Below are 19,419 nucleotides of genomic sequence, written 5' to 3'. Positions count from 1 at the left end.
AAACTCCAGAATTCTTTATTTAAAATAAGCTGAGGACCTATGGGTATGTTTTATGTATTAGTTTCATTTGTAGCAGTTATCTAATTCATAATATAGATTCAATTGCCCTATATTTGGTATCTATTCAATTTTATGAGCAATTCCTTGCTTGGTGCACTTGTTATTTTTTATTCAAAATTGTTCAAAACCCTTGAAAAATCCAAAAATTCAGGGGAGTTAGAACCGGCAGGGTTCCTAGAGTGAATAATTTGGGAATCAGAAGTGCAGATCTGATAGTAAAGAGTTGTGTCCCTTTCAAAGGGCAGAAATAGTGAAGAGTTGCATTCTTTCAAAGGGTGCTAATGGTGAAAGGATGTGTCTCTTTCCAAAGGGCATACATGATGAAAAGGTGTGACCTATCCTTCACATTGAGAGATATAAGGGAAAAAGGATGTAATATTACGTTTGGAATAATATGGATCAGCAAGAAGAATAATAATACAAGCAAGGTTACAATCACTCGCACAACAGTCTGAATTCTATGATAATATATTTATGATTTGTGAAATGAGAATATGCATTAGCAAACCCAAGGGCGCATAAAATAAATATATGTAGAGATCAAAATTACTGTTTAAGACAAACACCCAACCGCAAATAATGTTAATGATAATACCGATTAATTTGTAATCTAACCGATACTTGGAATGCACGGTTTATTATCATGTGACAGCGAATTAATTAAGAGAATAATTGGTGGCTGATAGATGTGAAAGGGTGCAAGGAAAGTGGTGGTTATGAACAGCCAAGAGTCATATCTTTGCAACATGACTTTCATTGCCATTGAATAGTATATAAGACGATCGTTCCAACTACAAGAAAGGGGCAGCAATGGCTCTCAAACATTCAGTGAAATAGATTTATAGTCGCAAACAGTATACGGCCAGGTATGTGGCATTATTTAATAATTTAAGCAATTCATTATTGACGATTTATAAGCTAATAATTAATGAGAAATAAAGTTAAGCTGTAACATATTAATTAAGCAGAATTATGGAAGAATTAATCACAATTTATAAGTCAGAATAGGAGCAGAATTTTACATGATAACAGTTATTATATATAATAAAAATAGAAGTATGAGAGCATAACAATAATGTTAGTATAGAAAACTACGTTAATTAGTCCAACTTAAATAAGAGGAATATACATGTACATTTATAAGTTGTTATATTCCATATGAGATCGATGTACTTGAAGAAGTGGTTCAATCTGTTTGCTGCATCTTGTGGGAAGAGGTTTGAGGTATAATCCAGTGGTGACGAGGGGCTCACAAGTGGTCATAAGGACTCTTGGAGTCAAGGAACCAACTTGCACTCTCCATGCTAAACTCGCAAAATGTTGTGTATAGGTAAAGGGCTTGAAGGGCAAGCAACATGGGCCGCCAAGTTTGGTAGGGAGGTTAGAAGCAACCATTCCTTGGGCTTGGTAGACAACGGACCCGTGCAACCCCTCTCATGCCTCATATACTAATTTATATCTGTTTTTGGCAAGATGATGACACACAAAGACTACACAAGGCGGTGTCAATGAAGAACATGTTGCGGGGTAGAGGCAACCACAACGCAAAAGGACCAAGGAGATGATATTTCAAGTCTTTGGAGAGCAGTGGTATACATAGAATGATACAAATATATGCACACTCAAAAACCACTCAAATTGCACAACAAAGAATATCAAAAAATCAGTTTGCTTGTAAAACTGAATTGTTCTAATGTAAATGACTACATGTGGGCCCCGTTTAATGTATTTAAGGCAAGGGGGTACATAGGTCAGTTATTCCTCAACTACCTGATTGATCGAATTGATGGCAAATAGTGGTCGGTAGCTGAGGAGGTGGTTGGGAGGACAACTGAAAGTTAATGGGCATGGGTTAAAGCTGCCAGGCTTCTAGAAGGCAGATTGCAGCTATTGGATGCATTCAATCCTGGCCTTTCATTCAAATTGCAAAGCCTATAAAAGGCAAATGCCTCTCTTTGTAAAGGGTTAGACAGCTAGAAGTTAGAATTTGTTAGACTCTCAGAGGTTAGATTATTAGGAATAAAATAGGACATCCTGTAGAAAATTGCTGTAATGGCAGTTGAAATCAGTATATGAACATTGAATATGTTGTTTGTTATCTTTGTTTTTCGTCTGTTTGCATGGTTTCTTTTCAGCTAGTTAATTCGAGTTCAATTATTCTGATGGTGAAATGTGGGGGGTATTTGATGTATTTATGGTTCATACCATTGGGGACTCGTTGATTGTAGGTCACCGTGTATGGTTAGTCTTAACCTAGAACCGTGCTTAGTTCAACCGTTGGTATTTATTTCAGGCTGTGCCGGAATTGGGTGCCTGGAAGATTGTCCATAGTCTGAAAACCTTTAATCTCCTAGGAGCTTGCACTGTTCTTGTTGAGTTGTGAGGGTGTTTCTGGCGAAACAAGAATTGGTTTATGGAAATCTGTCTACCTGTTGCATTAACTATTATCATCACTGTCCTTAGGATCCCTAAATCCTTCCCTTTTTTTTAATTTCTCGATCTGAGAATCGCAGCATCATCAGATGCAGGCTAACTTGTTGTAAACGTAAGTCCCCTTGTGTTACCAACAAAGCACATCAACCACTGAGTTAGCCCGCATTCAAGACCTAACATTTGGAACCTTGAGGTTGTCCTCTTTGATCATCTAGAGCAGCATTAGGGATTTCTTTATTCAAGAGAGGATAGGATACTCAACATTCTATTCTGTGTTGACCAGAGAGAGTTGATAATCCGACTTTAGCCGCGTCAACACTAAGTTTTAGTGCTTTCGATTAGAGTATGTTTACATTTTGTAGTGGGAAATAAATAAACAATTTTCGTTTCAGATGCTTTTTATGCATTTGAAGTTTTTTGGAATGAACCTAATTTTTTTAATTGATTTAATATTTGTAACTTTAGGCTTTAATTGTTTAGCATGTCAGTGATTACATGGTTTGATGACAATGAAGACTACCTTACCTAGCCATACACTCATACCTTGCCTGATGTTGTATCTAAATTCATGGTTTTAGTCATGTACGCAAATGTTGGGTATTGTAGACTTGATTTTTACAAGAATCTGTGTGGATAGATGAAATGCTTTTTTATTCCTATGTTATTGTTTTCATTACACAAATATAAGGAATTTAACCTCATAAGCTGATGTAAGACATTTCCATTGTTTATGCCTAACTATGAGTTTTTTCTTCAAAATTTACAAATTATTCTGTTTGACTACAAAATTGTAACATTTTTATAAGCTATAAAGGCCTTCCTTTAGAATACTTTGTAATCTGGATCTGGAGAAATTTTACTCATGTCTTATTATCAGAGGTGCAATGCCGTTTTAAGAAGCAATCAGTAAAGAAAGCTTATTTCAGATCATCATTTTATTGGCAGGCAATTGAGGAGGATCCTGCTGATTCTGTTCAATGGCATCAATTGGGATTGCACACTCTCCGTACACTGCAGTTTAACAAAGCTGAAAGTTACCTGAAAACTGCGATAGCTTGTCTAAAAAATTGCAGCTTTGCATGGTCAAATTTAGGTAATGATTATTATATTCTTAGGAACAAAATAATTTGTTGCATTCTTACTCCTAAGTCATATACAACTAGCTTCATCTAGCATTTTTCTGGTAAGTCTCATAAATAGTTTAAGTGTTGCTAATGTTGAAGCCATTTATACAATTAGAAAATTGTGTTTTTCAAAGACAATATGAGATGGAAAGTTGAATTGAAAAACTAGGTTTTAAGCTATATACATTTGAGACAGTGTTTAAGTCATTAGTATGTGAACAGGAAAAGACAAAAAGATTTGATCTCATGGGATTTGCCAATTCTGATGTATTAATTAATGTTTTGCCTAAACAAATTATTGCAGAACATTATGTATCTCTGATTAAACAATATTGGTTGCACAATGAGTCTTAGTTCAATATTTGTATTTTTTCAATCCTGAATCTATTCAAGTTAATAAACTGAAGGCATTACAATATCTCTTGGAAGGCCTATGCAAAAAGAACTTCAAATTTTAGGGAAATGTTTTTGTACATTATGGGACTAATCCCAGTTTTGATTTGATTAACAACATTTCTTGAACCTTCGCACCCTTCCTTGCACTCATATATCAGAATGTCATGCAGAGCAGCAGAACTATTAAAGAATTTATTTTTATCAGACCCTAGGCAGAGAAAAGTTTGTGAATATTTTGCAGCCAATACTGATTTCTGGACGAGCTGTTTTAGGTTGCAGCTTTACCCTCTTGTTGCAGCCATAGAACCCTTGATCCGTGTTTGTCATCCAGCTGCTTCAAAGCTTCTTTATCCATTGTTGATATCTCATACCATTGATCAAAAACTTGAGAGAAACTCAGGTAGCTAATGAATACTTGTGAGCTGCAGAGCAAAACTGGGCCAAGTAACTCACCCTTTTATCTATGGGTGGGTTTCAGTGAATTGCAGGCTTGAACTTGTGGCAAGTAATCATTGAGTTTGAGTCTGCAACTCAGCTCCTCATATGTAACATGCTATGTGTTGGTGGTTCCAACTGATTTTCCAAAAATTCCTATGAGGGAACCAAATTCAATCAATAGATCTTTGGGTCAGTGGCCAATGAATGAGATTCAATCAAAGGATTGAAATCTCATGCACTTCTAGCTCTGCTAGACCAAGGGGGGGTCACCTTTTACAATATTTAAAGATTTTATACAAATATTAACAAATATTGTAATTAAGCAGATAGTTCTTAATGGATTTCAATCATGGATACATAATTCAACCCTGAATTGGCTCTATTCCTGGTTATTTATCATTAGCTGCATAATTGAGAACAAATTCCTATTCTAAACCTACACCTAATAACAAGAAATTAAAAGGAGTTAATCATATTAAATTGTTTTTGAATCCCAAGTTAATTGTGCAACAGATTGGTGCCTAAATCCAAGGGTAAAGAGTCAAGCTTTAGATCATGAATACATATAAATACAAATATTAAATCAAATCATTTTGGATCTAATCATTTATGTCTTACACAAATGAATCCACCCATATTATCACAGAATTCTACTCATTGATCTCAATTATACCCTCAAACTTACAGTAATGTGCAAATAGAATTTAATTCTTTTATTAAAAGAAACCCATACACACATCACACAATCACAATGAAATTGTAATGACAAATCAAAATATGCTTGATATATTTGATCCATATGAAAATTGAGAATACAATTTGGAGACGACTCTGCAACGTTTTCATTATCTTTTAAAAAATGATTGAGACTGCTACATAAACATATACATTTTCTGCAGCTCTTCTATTACTCTTAGCTCGACACTTTATCCACCCACCCAAAAACAAAGACTCAAAACCCGTGACTATGGCCTTGAATTCCCTTCTATAATTGCAAGGGAGCATACAAAGCTTCGAGCCATTTACATGTGCCATATTTTCATTTGACATCCTTTCAAAACTGCCGGATATGCCGAAGGCATCTTTATTAGCACAAGAGACAAAAACCATTTATGCTGGAGGGAAAACTTGGAGAGCTTGAAACTTCTTGAAAGTCCAATGTTGATGTAGCTTGCACATGAAATGGTTGGCTTGGAACAAATTGACAAACAGGAAAGAAACTGACAAGTTTCAAAGGAATGGTTGAAATGACTAAGACACTGAAATCTGATATTAAATTAAAATACAACTTGGATATACTTCATTTTCCTTTTCATAATGGTAGATTCCCGTGACTCACCAGTCTGTCAAGGTTCTACATATTTCCAAGATGCATTTTACTTTATGCTCCATTATTCATCTGAAGGGGTGCAATATTTTTGTTGCCATTGGAAAATAATATAATCATTTGGCCACTTGTAATCCTGAAGCTATTGAATATGTGCCAAATAATCTCTTCACCTATTATCTAGCACATGCCTGGCCTCAACAATAAACTTTGCATGTCTTGTTTCAACTACAATTATTCTGTCCAGAGTGAAGTTGAAAATTTGTACATTCACTTGATTTCCATCATGTAGTTGCAGCAGAACCATAGGCAGAATTTGGCAGAATTCTTCCTTCCAATCTTCCAGGGTCTTCATTTGTGAATACTTATCCAAGATTTTGGGCACTGACCAATGTTGGAAGGTATGGAAGAACTAAATTTTGGATCTTATTCTCTGCTCTGCTCCTAGTATGAAGAGAAATTCATCAACAACCATCTTTACCATGTTTTCTGCTGGCTTTAGACTCGGTGGAGCAGTTGGATTCTGCTGTGTGACTATACACAATGTTGATAAGTCATGATGCTTGGGTTGCCACCTTTCATACATAGGTTTGAGAATGGGAGCATTCAATTTGCATTGATCCAGTGCTTGCAACAAAACCTGATAGCTGCCATAGACAACTTCCAAATTATTTATCTCTTTTTCAATCTATATCGGAGGATCTTTTGCAAGACTGTTATAATCTGCTCTTTAGTGCTTGTCCTCACTTTCACCAAAGCTTCTTTTAATTCTTCCATTCTCCTTACCCTATTCTCTTTCATAGCATGTACTTGAGCAGCTATGAACATGGTGGTCAATGGGGTAATAGCAGTAGAAGGGTGATATATAACAATGTTTGAAGGAAGTGGAGCCTCACTTGATACTGCACTCTTTCTTAATCTAAGATTCTCCATGTACAACTTATTATAAGCTTCTTTAATCTCAACTTGCTCTTTCTTATACTTCTCCACTTCTTGTAAATTCCTTGCAGCGGCCTGACTGAGCATAGCTGCACGAAGAGTCATAGTTGATGCCTCCAATGCAGATGTGTCTTTTAGTGTCCTTATCATTGCATTTGCCCTTATCACTTGAATAACTTGTAGTAGTTGGGGCTTGTCGGTCCTTGGGGAATTTGCCTAGTAAGCAAGTGTTTCAATCTTAGGGTTGTACCCTGATCCCCTAACACCCTGCTCTGTATCAAATTCTACAACAAAGACAACATCATCCTGACTTCTTATCTAATCAAGAAGAAAAAATTGTTGCAAATCCCAATTTGGGATCAATAGCATGCCACTGTCTTGTACCATCTTTCTGGCCTCATTAGGACTTACATCTATTTCATCAAAATTCATCTCCTTGAAAATATTGGCAACTATTTCATCATGCTTTGATTCTTCTTCTCCTAATTTATTGCCACCTTCTCTTGACACTTCTTCAATTTCATTTTAATCCAAAAACCTTAAAACTCAAGAGACTTGATGAAATCATCATCTGCCATGAATTGGGTAGAAGCAGCCACTCTCTCATCATCTATTTGCTCTACAGGAGTGGGCCCATGCATTTCTGCTCTGTCTTTATGCACCGGGTTGTATTGTCATCTCTTGGAGGTGATCTTAGAGGTTGATCCACCTGCTCTTCTGCACTGAGTTGACACATACTCTCTACTACCTCCTTAGTATCTCCCACCCTTTCTTTTGTCACAGAATACTCCACAAGGGAAGGCTAATCATCAATTTTTTGTTTCTTCAGAATATTGCTGTTGTGGTGGGCTAGGAGGTGAAACATGTGCAGATTGAGCATCAGGCTCAACAATTCTAATACCTTTTTGCTTTGATTGCTTGCAATTTTGGTGGCACAAGAGTTGGTCTTGCTTTCTCCATGGGGGACTCACCATACAATTTCTCAAAATTATCAATAATAAGGTTGATCCTCTTGATGGATCCTTCTCATCTGCATAATAACTAGGGAAACTTGGATCCAACTCCTTCCTTTCTTTCTCCTTTTTCATTAGAATTGCCCAGTTCTTTCTTCTCTGCACAACTTATCCCATGTTGTGGCAATTCCTTATTACATCTTCTTCATGATATACTTCATGTTGGTAGCTTATTCTTTTCAAATGCTCTTTTTTCAACCAATGAGCATAACCCTTAGGATCAAATGCTCTCAAGACACCTTTCTTTAGGTCATATCTACTCCTCAAATGATTATGAAATTCTTCTAGAACCTCAGGCCCAATAGAAAAATAAAAAAAATTGGTGCAACAGGGCAAAAAGGTGCCCTTCCTTTGCCTGTCCATCCAGTCTTTTTCAATCCACATAATCTGCCACATAAACTATAAAAATGCAAGACTAGGGGGAACAAATCTTAGCAAAATATGGGGTGCTTGTGGGCAACCCTAAAGTCTAAAATAGTATAATTAGAGTAGATAAAGCAATCACCAAAATTGTGTGTGACCTTTATGAGGTCTCCTCTCCATTGGTCTCAACCATAGTTACAGGACTTGCAGAGCCTGAACAGGCTCGGCGAGTCCTGAAGCGGGTCTCCTTTGCCGAGGCCAGAGGACCTTGGATTCCGATGTGAGTCCCGAGCCCTGGACTTTGCTGTGCCGACACATGACAAAAAGCAATTTTTTTTAAAAAAAGTCTTAGTTTTAAGTGCAATAAAGGTGCATATGTTTTCTCTTTTGCCCTAAAAAGTCATTTTTCTTGGATTAGTTGGAAGAGAATGAATAGTTACAAAATATTTGATATTTTCTTGGTAAATTGTAGTGTAAACCCTTGATTATTTTTTTTTGAAAGATTTTGCCAAATAGAAAGAGTTTTCTTGACAACGTTGATTAAGTTTATTTGCTGATAAGTTTGAACAGTGTTTTCACATTCATTCATAATGCTTTTTTACATTACTTTTGGAGCATTGTCATTGCTAAACTTGAAGATAACAATATGAAATGACTTAACAACTGTTTAATAATTTTAAAGGCACCAAAATATGTCGATTGAGCAGCTTATTTGAATGTTGCGGACCTGATGAAAACTCAAATTTGTGGACAGTCAGTAACAGCAACAATGTAGCACCTTTTTGGCATGAAACAACCCCTTCGAAGGCAGCGATAGGACTATAATGCACCTCCAAATGGAAAACAAGCACCATCTAAGTACTTGAAAGTTGAAACAGATTTGTAGATTGAGATACTACTAGATTAGTCACTATCAAGGGAAATATGTTTTCCTTAGTCACTGTTGTAGCTAGCTGAGTATAGGTAAAGGCTGAGACACAGGCAGAGATCATGGCTGCAGGACCTATCTTAGGCGCACACGTAGGACGGTTGCAGGGTTGAGTGATCAATGATATTGGCTCCTCTGAGCCTTAGACTTCTAGGCTCTAGCTTTTATGTTGATATATGTTTCGAACATTTGATGACATGGATTTCATATTCCATGAATTTTGTAGACATTTGACACTATTTGTATTTCTAATGTGTTATTTAGTTTAGCTTATTTCTTTCAGGTCAAGGCTAAAATTTGCGTTTATACTTATGTGATGAATGTAAACTTGTGTATGTGTTCAAAGTAGCTTCTATTTGATGAGATTATTGTGTCTTTAAGGTTTATTTATTAAAGGATGCATGAAACAGGTTTTAAATCCTTAAAAATCTTTGAATTTCTTGGGTTATTAAAGGATGCATGAAACAGGTTTTAAATCCTTAAAAAATCTTTGAATTTCTTGGGTTTTTCAATTTGCCAAGTCTTGGCCGAGTTTTTGCCGAGTTAGGGTGTCGAGTCCGAGTCAAAAATCAGCCAAGTTCGAGTCTTGTAACTATGGTCTCAACAACACTGTAATTTAGGGGGCAACCTCTTTGGGAACAATCTGACCAATTCATTATCTTCATCACAAAACAGTTGTGATGTCACAAAGTCTGCATTTGGGCACTTATTATCTCACACATATGTCCAACATTGCACTAATTGTCTCTTCTTCTGTTTGTCAACCATCTGCAACTTTATCTTTTCATCCCAGATAGATCTATTCTAATATAAAATCATATGGCATAGAAGGGAGTAGTGCTTGAAGGCGATTTCCCTATCATTCTTGCTTATCCTCAGGAATCCCTCATGCAACTCCTTGTAGATATGTGAAGCAAAGTCAAACTCAATATTTACTTCAAGATTCTGAATTCTCATAGCCATACACATCAATTCAACATGCACCCTCTCCTTACTGTCCCACCTTAAAACTTGGCACAATGCATATTAGGTTTTGATAAAATATCTCTCAAAGTTATCAACCTGAAAGGGTTCTTCTTCATTGAAAGGGATAGCCATTCTCCTATTATTCCACCCTTTCTTCATGTACGTTGGGATTTCATCATTTCCTAAAGTTTTCCAGTGCCTCTTGTAGTCTTCTTTGAGTTTATCAAAGTCAATCTTTGTTAGGGCCTATCTATTTAGCATAAAGGTGTCTATGATTGTTGATTTGTCCACATCTACCAACAATGAACCATCCTTCTTCCTAATAACCTTGAGAATAGGATCACACAACTTCGCCATAACCCTAAGTATTTCCACATCTAGAAACACATTTGGAACAATTAACTTGCCTAAGTCATACGTCTAGGGGTTTGATATTGGGACATCTTTATCTCTGTTTCCATAAAAATATTTGAATAACTACCACCCAGACATTGGAATCATGACATCACTGTAGTTAGCACAAGAATTTGCAAACAACTTGTTTCCCTCACCTTTTGAATCTGGCAAGATATCTAGAATATATTGGTTCAACTGTTCAAGAGTATCTTCTTTTCACTAGGGTCGGGAGCATGACTACTCTTACTCATTTTGCTAGATAAAATTGACTAGGGTTTGTAATTTTACTAATGTAGTGATCTCAATTTATAATTATCGCAGAGAAAACAGCATTTTCACCTTATATCACCTACAAAGAAGGACATAGCACTTACTGATTTCTCGCTTGCTGAAAACCCTAGAAGATGCAGAGAATCGCCTTCACGAATGTAGAGCCTCTTGAATTCAACACTTGGATGTAGAAATAATGAAAATCATAACTCAAATTTTGCATTTATTTGCATGAGTGCGCATCTACCATAGTCTTGTCTTCTTTAATTTTTAAAGCATGTGAACAACTCTTTAATAAGGTAGCTATGCAGTTTTTAAAATCTGGGCCGTTGATTATATTTAGACTGACAACCACGATTGTGTCAACACCTTTTGACTCGCCACATCACCTTCATTTTCCAACTTGGCGGCATGTCATTGCTTTCTTTGTTTCCCTCAAGCCCGTAGGCTGTGTGGGCTCCACCTTGATTTTCTTGAAGGGACACGGGGTCTTCTTTCCTGCATTTCGCCCAGACCCACTTAACGCGTGTCCTTCTCCCACTATCCCACATTCTCATTTGGCATTCATGTCATTCTCCTTGTGGGAGCGTGGAGTTCGAATCCCTTTACACTTTGCACCGGGCCCATGAAACACATGGCACATCCTTGCTCACCCACGCTTTGAATTCATTCCCACTTGGCTGACCTGCGGGCACACGGGATAACTGTTCGGACTAATTGTGTTGTTACTTCTCCATTATCCCGCAATCATGCGGGGTCTTCACCACTAACATACTAACTGCTGCGGGGATGCGGGAAGCATCACTACTTTTAACATTGACTGCCCAATTGATTCCCTCGCTAGCCTGTAATGGCTAAGGGGTTAATAACTTAGCCCCTGCGGGGACGCAGGAACATGAAAGACTCAAAGAAAGCATTCAAGCTATGGTCACCTAGGGCTTAGCTCGTCCGCCCGCAAGGGTTCAACATTGCTTGGGCTAACCTTCGTGGGGACACGGGGAGCCTTATAACTTAAAGCACTTTATTTAGCACGTAAACACTTTAACAACTAGGGAAATAGGGCCATTTGTGGGTCATGAACCACATGCGAAAGACAAACTATTTCAAAACAAAACTTAGGAAAAGGGACCAACTGGGTAAATGACAATGTATTAGGCGAGGGTCCGGTCATTTGCATGACGAAATAACCCATAGGTTATGACTTAAAAGAGCATTAACCAGCTATTACAAGTCACTATGAAAACATAACATGTGAGTTATTAAAGATCAAGGCCAAGGGTTTTTCTAAAATCTTAAAGGCATAAAACACATAACATTTGAGTGATTAAAGACGAAGGCCATGATGTGCTAATAGGTGTGGACTTCCACTAGGAACTTCACTGGCCATATCAGTCAACATATTTAACAAGAAAAACAGCATATTAATATGCTTGCCATGATACAAACGACATAGGTTTGAAGTGATATCAGAACATGTAACTGTGCCTCTCGTCGCAGGTAACATATTTTTGCACAATGAGTGCTACATCTGGCCATGGCTAAGGCAAGCTTAACTAGGGAACTCCTCTTGTTGTATATGTTGATTTTTCTCCTTCCATGTAGAATTCTCTCCTCAATTACTCTATACTATATGTGTTTTTCAGTTAATTACAATGGCTGCCTTCCATTGAAAGACCTGTTGCCCTGGATATAAATTCTTTAGAGAGGGTCATTGTCATACCTCATACTATGGTGACATAGTTTTGGAGGGACTCAACTCTATAGCAGTGCCAATATTTGATTACTTGAACTTTTCCAAAAATGGTAGCCATCTAGTGTTCTCAAAGATTTGCTAATCATTGTGATGATTAGAAGTGTGCCATTTATAGCATACAGACATGTCCTTTTATTTTTCAATTATCCTTCATATGAACACGCACGTGGTCTTAGCACAGATTCATTTTTTGACTTTCGGATTCTCATATTTGCACCCATAGGTGCACACTAGGTCATGAAATTGCTATGTTTTGTTAAATTTAGTCAAATTTTGTGATCAATATAGTTTCAATCAAAATTCAGAGTTGTAACTCCAACAATCTAATTCTAATGATTATTGTTTCAGGTATTCCTTATGCTGATCAAGAAGATAGAAGAGATGAAGATATAATCTGAAATCAAATCCAAACTGCTGCAGTGTGAAGGGAAGGATGCCCAACACTTATCGATTGCTGTATTGTTTTTCCACCTCACCGTATGAATGTTATATATGTGAATAAGAGGGTACGTAGTGAAGAGATATGTCTTCCCACGTGGGAAGACACATCTCTTCCCTACGTACCACTCATGATAACACAACACTTCGCAAACACTAAGAACAGATCGCTTGCTTGACTGGGAAGACATATCTCTTCCCTACGTACCACTCATGATAACACAACACTTAGCAAACACTAAGATCAGATCGCTTGCTTGACTGATCGCAAGGAATGCGATTTACCATGAATCGCTAATCACAGCCTTTGTTAACTCGTTAACATAAAATGGTGCGATCGGTAGCAAATACCATAACTCATATTTGATTTATCTATCATTTAATGTTAACGTATATAATAATAGTTTATCTATTATTATATATGTTAACATTCAGATTTCATGTAATCAATTATCATGCATCGGAATTATGGAATTGTACGACCGACGCTACAAGAATTAACACTCCCTCTTAGCTAGGGAGGGCAAATTTCATGTTAGAGAAAACATCACAAATCATCCATTGATTGTGAAAGGGAAGAGATATCACACCATAGTGATATTCAGAGATATGGTTCAACAATGAATATCAAGTCTCATGATACTCACCATAACTCATAGCTATCAAATAAGGTATGTGCACTGGCATCAAGTCACATGATGCCTACCATACTGATAACGATTCATGGCATGTCCACGAATATTATGTCCATAATATTCACCATGAAGATCTCTATCATAATTATGGTTTATTTAATGATATCCAATTGATATCTACCATAATGTCTCAGAGATATATACTATCATGACATGTCCACAGATATCAAGTCACATGATATCCATCAAGATAGATAAATTGATAATTGTAAAGTCGTCACCTTACAATATTAATTTGATACAAGTGTTCATTATTGAAAAGTCGTCACCCTTCAATAATGTTCACAGGGGGCCCATGAAGTCATGGAGTCACACACATGACAAATAAAAGAGTTTACACATTGAAAATCTTAAATATATTAGTATATCAAAATAAATGAGACTCTATCTCAAAATTAAATTACATTTTCAACCATACCAAGTTTATCTCTAAAGTGTTCAATCTTGATCCTGGAGAGAGGTTTGGTAAGAATGTCTGCAATCTGATCACCTATATTAATATAATCCAATCGGATCACATTCCTTTCCACCATATCTCGAACATAGTGATAATGAATCTCAATGTGTTTAGACCTGTAATGAAATGCTAGATTCATTGAAAGCTTGATGCAACTCTGATTGTCGCAATAGATGATAGTAGGATTTAAGAGTTGACCAAACAGTCCTACAAGCAATTTCCGGAGCCATGCTACTTCTCTTGCTCCCATGGAGGCTGCAATGTATTCAGCTTTCGTAGAACTCTAAGCAACTGAAGACTGTTTTCTACATATCCATGAGATCATTGTTGATCCTAAACTGAAGCAACATCTTGATGTGCTTTTCTTGTCAACTACGCTTCCAGCCCAATCAAAATCAGTGAATCCATGTAGGTCAAGGTCTACATGTTTATATATTAGACCAAAACCAATAGTTCCTCAGAGATATCTCAGAATATGCTTTGCAGCAACAAGATGTATTCCCCTAGGTTCACACATTAACTGACTTAGTGTAGTAACAGCATAACATATATCAGGTCTTGTGTTTACCAAATACATCAGAGATCCAATAATTTGTCTGTAGAGGGTAGGATCTGCAAACTCTGATTCTGCAACTGCTTCCTATAGCTTGTGCAAATTTGTCTCCATAGGTGTGGTCATGGATCTACAATCCATCATTCCAAATCTCTTGAGTATATCAATGGTGTATTTTCCTTGATTAAGGATTATACCATTTGCCTGCTGCCAAACTTCCAATCCAAGAAAGTAGTGAAGAACTCCTAAATCCTTCATATCAAACTTAGAGGCTAATTCTTTCTTACACCGAGAAATACAATGATCCTCTCCTGAGATTAGTAGATCATCAACATAAAGAATAGGAATCTGCTTCATTCTTGGAAAACCCTAATCCCAAGAGAAATGTCTCTTCTTCTTTGAAGACCCCTTTCCATTTGAGCCTTTGTCCCTCTTTCTCTTAAAGTTCTTCTTCTTTCCTTTCTTGTGGGAATTAGAATTTAGAACTTGAATGTCCTCATTACCATTGTTTTGTTTTACTCCTCTTGTGACAAGCTAAGATTCCTCTTGAATGCAATTGGTTTTCAATCTATCACACTTAAGAAATTTAGAACGAGCACTGATTCCTTGAATGAACGATTCCCATGAGGTAGGAAGTCCATTTAGGGCCATCATAGCAATATCTTTGTTGTCTACTAGATGTCCAATATTTGATCCCTAAGCTCAGTGATCCTCGAGAAATAGGATGTAACTATCTCTCCATATGGTGTAGTTGATTCTTCAAGGTGAGAGCCTTGCTAGTGTTGTTGATTTCATAAATGTCAGCTAGGGCTTTGAACATCTGAAAAGTCGTCTCATATTTTGAAATAACTGGCACAATGTGATCTCTCACTGAATCCACAATTATCTTAAGAGCCTTCTCACTGTCCTTGCTCCACTGAATTTGCTCCATATCATTAGAGGGTTCAGGAATTTCACTTTTGGCATAGGAGTCAATTTTATTTTCTTTTAAAACAAGCATGATCCTGAATTTCCAAGATACAAAATTGGATGCTCCATCTAGTCGATCTTCAAACCTAATTCCGGTTGCCATTAGGATTATAGGAATGTGATCTACTAAGAGCTGGGTGAAAGTCTATATGATCGTTACAGAATTTAATTTGATCTTCCTTAACTTGGCTCTGATACCATGTTAGAATTAGTCAAATTTTGTGATCAATATAGTTTCAATCAAAATTCAGAGTTCTAACTCCAACAATCTAATTCTAATGATTATTGTTTCAGGTATTCCTTATGCTGATCAAGAAGATAGAAGAGATGAAGATATAATCTGAAATTAAATCCAAACTGCTGCAGTGTGAAGGGAAGGATGCACAACACTTATCGATTGCTGTATTGTTTTCCTCCTCACCGTATGAATGTTATATATGAGAATAAGAGGGTACTTAGTGAAGAGATATGTCTTCCCACGTGGGAAGACACATCTCTTCCCTACGTACCACTCATAATAACACAACACTTAGCAAACACTAAGATCAGATCGCTTGCTTGACTGATCGCAAGGAATGCGATTCACCATGAATCGCTAATCATAGCCTTTGTTAACTCGTTAACATGAAATGGTGCGATCGGTAGCAAATACCATAACTCATATTTGATTTATCTATCATTTAATGTTAACGTATATAATAATAGTTTATCTATTATTATATATGTTAACATTCAGATTTCATGTAATCAATTATCATGCATCGGAATTATGGAATTGTACGACCGACGCTACAGGAATTAACATGTTTGACTTTGGTTTTACTGTTACAAGCACATGCATGGAAGCTTCCATGCATGTTTTTGCACATTTTATCCTTTTCACCTTATAAGGGACACTTCAAACATTGATTTACATATTTTTAAGAAATTCAGTTATCACTCATACTGCCATGCCTGATATTGTGGGCTGTCAGTTTCAAATTAAAAACTCATCTTTACCCGTGCAGGTTTCCTTGACTTCAATATTTACGCACACATCGAACATGCTTTAGGACATGAAAATACAGTGTTATTCATCCTTGAACTTGACATGTATTTTGTGACGAATGGTGAACCTCTGATCCTTACCATATGGTGATGATGAAATCTGGTAATAAACCCCCTTTGAACAATCCAAACCCTTACTTCCTTCTTGTTCAAGCATCTTCATTTGATGTGTACAGGTATGACTAAACAATATAAAACAACATAGACAAGGACCGATTCATGACTTTGCTTCTGAAGATCAAGTGTAGCCAATTGAGAGACCAGCTGTTTCTTTTATTAGGGTTGTGCTGGAGGTAGAAGATGATTGCTTGATGTTTTCTTTATTATAGATTAGCATCAACTAGTGTTGATAATCGTTACTGCTGAACTTTTAAATGTAATGAAGTATGATTTAGTTCTGAAAGCAAATTACTAAAGTCATATCCTTTAGTGATAACCCTCTGTTGATATTTGTACGTAACAAATGCAAATAATAAAATCATCTTTGTATGATAATTCGTAGCTTTTATATTCTTTCAATTTTTACAATCTACATATCTGCTATTATTTGAATGAATAAACTTGCAGACCAGCTGTATTAAAATTTTGAAAATATTTGTATCTGAGCATGTCATTATTTTCCATTTGTTGTTTCCGGCTGTAGTGATGTTTTACTGTGGGGTATGGTAAATTAAGAAAGCAAGCATAATCGTGAGTTAACGAAAGAAAATATTTGAACTATTGTAAATATTCCCGTGTTTCTGGGCATTATTAAAATGGGCCCCAATTACTTTACCTCTACAATATTATTGTAAGATCCAGGTGAGTAGTCACACAAATAGAGCAATGCAAATGTTTCAATTATCTTGGAAGAAGAAAGATGAAGAATCTAACTTCATATTGAAGGCCCGGAAGGACAGTGTTGAACGATGTCACAGTATATCTACATTTCAACCTTGGGATGTGAAAGAGTAAGAAAGTTGGTTACCATTGGTACAATTTTAGCTACAAAATACAACTGAGCTCAGTTTCTGGGAATACGTACCAAATTGGATCCATTGAATCATAAATCTTGCTCCAATCTTTATAATTATGTCCTTTCCATGGCATAAGACATGGATAATTTCTATTTCTACCATCTGTATATGGAGTGATTAGTAATTGACAGTAGGCGTGGAAGAAGGAAAAGCAAAGAGGGTTGTTTAGGTTTGATAAATGTTGGCTATGTACTTTGTTCTGTTGTCAATCCACTTTGACAGATACAGAAGGGCACTTGTCCAGTTAAATTATTTTTTTGCAAAGGCTGTCTTGCCTAGCTTTAGGAAGTATTTTATCGTCTTGTTAATATTATCGACTTCATCATATAACTTTGTAAGATCACCTATATCAGCAAGAGTTCCAGATGTCTTATGTAGTTTTTTCAATTCTTAATATGAATACAAAATTTTAATCTTCAGTGTGAAGTTTAATAGCTACAGTTGGGTGTTTTTCAATATTTGGTAGGCACATTTTTCAAATATTATATTTTTGGTAGTGTGGTTTGTGGCTGTAGGTGTAACATTACAATTATCTGAAGATCCATCTTTGGCCGAAGATGTATACAAGAGGGCACTTTCCCTTGCTGCTTCTGAACAAGCACACAGTGTGCTTTCAAATTTAGGAAATCTTTATCGGCAACAAAAAAGATTTGGTGATGCACATCAAGCATTTGCGAAAGCACTGGAAATATGCCCTAGCTATGCACTTGCATGCAACAATCTTGGGTTATTGTACATTGCAGAGGGTCAATGGAAAAAGGCAGTTTCTTGTTTTAACCAGGCTCTTCTTGCAGACCCTCTTCTGGATGCTGCAAAGTCAAATAAGATGAAAGCAGTAGCCCTTTCGTCATGTTGCATGGATATTGACTTTCCTACGTCACCATCAGTTTTGTATTCACCAGAGACACCACTGGACCTTCCACCATCTTCCTCTGATGCTGTTCAAGTTCTGCATCGTGTACCCACTCAGGAGAGTGGTGTTGTTTGACATGAATGCTCTGAGGATGATCACCTTCTCTAGTTGTATGAATAAAAGAATAACTCTCTCGAACTCTCTGAACTGTTAAGCCGGAAGGGTATGTACACAAGGTATTCATTATTTCATACATTATCCAAAGTCACACTTGTATATTGGTTACTTTCCATTCCTGTATTAGAAACACCCCAAATTAAGGGGCACACAAATGTCACATACAATGAAATAGTTGGAAACAGCAAAATTTTATGGAATGAAATATTTTACTCAACTATTGTTGGTCTATTTCATGATACTTAAGCATATGTTTTGTCTTAGAATTATAGTCATAATGATTTATGAGAAACCTTACCAACATGGTTGGATTTGGCTTTAGCTCTGGAAATAGACTACAAATCTTTTCAAAAAAAATTATGGTAAAAAAAGCAATGGCTGTCAATAACAATTATGTATGTCTACTTCTACATAAATGGAGTTTTAGGATGCTAGGTACAATGTTAGAAAAGAACATAGCTACTCCAGTTTTCGGCTAAGATAACATACTGTAGGGTTTAGTATTATCTGCTAATGATAAGCAGTGAACACTGTTCAAAATTCTGTAATGATTAAATACTAGTACATCAAACTGGTTAAAAGGCTTCTTACTGATTATTTACTGTTATTATTGCCTGCTTCTACCATTTCACAAAGATATTATTTAGTGCCAACCATAGTTTTAGAGTCTTGGAATGGGGGGATGGGTCACAAGGATAGTTGGGCCAAGGGCTGATTTAGGGATATCAGTGCAAATAGATATAGTATTTCAAAAATTAGTTATTAAAAAAGTAAAAGGATTTAGAAATAACAAATGAAACTTTGAAAC

At 36.4% G+C, this 19,419-nt stretch overlaps 1 protein-coding gene across 4 annotated transcripts in view; it reads left to right on the top strand.

The window, feature by feature from the left end:
* The window catches only part of LOC131075077 (uncharacterized), a 171,116-nt gene extending 152,288 nt beyond the window's left edge, over positions 1 to 18,828 (top strand). Inside the window, exons 10-11 of one of the 4 annotated variants that reach the window (XM_058011883.2) lie at positions 3,439 to 3,586; positions 18,097 to 18,828. In XM_058011883.2, coding sequence (XP_057867866.2) covers positions 3,439 to 3,586; positions 18,097 to 18,569 — 621 coding nt within the window. In that variant the 3' untranslated portion in view covers positions 18,570 to 18,828. Of the gene's footprint in view, positions 1 to 3,438; positions 3,587 to 8,775; positions 9,304 to 12,754; positions 12,899 to 18,096 lie in introns of those variants that run through there. The other 3 variants (XM_058011886.2, XM_058011884.2, XM_058011885.2) reach the window with 3 other exon arrangements.
* The last annotated feature ends 591 nt before the right edge of the window (positions 18,829 to 19,419 follow it).

This window comes from Cryptomeria japonica, chromosome 3, assembly GCF_030272615.1.
Source record: "Cryptomeria japonica chromosome 3, Sugi_1.0, whole genome shotgun sequence".
NCBI lineage: Eukaryota > Viridiplantae > Streptophyta > Pinopsida > Cupressales > Cupressaceae > Cryptomeria > Cryptomeria japonica.
This window is presented reverse-complemented; position numbering and strand designations above follow the sequence as displayed.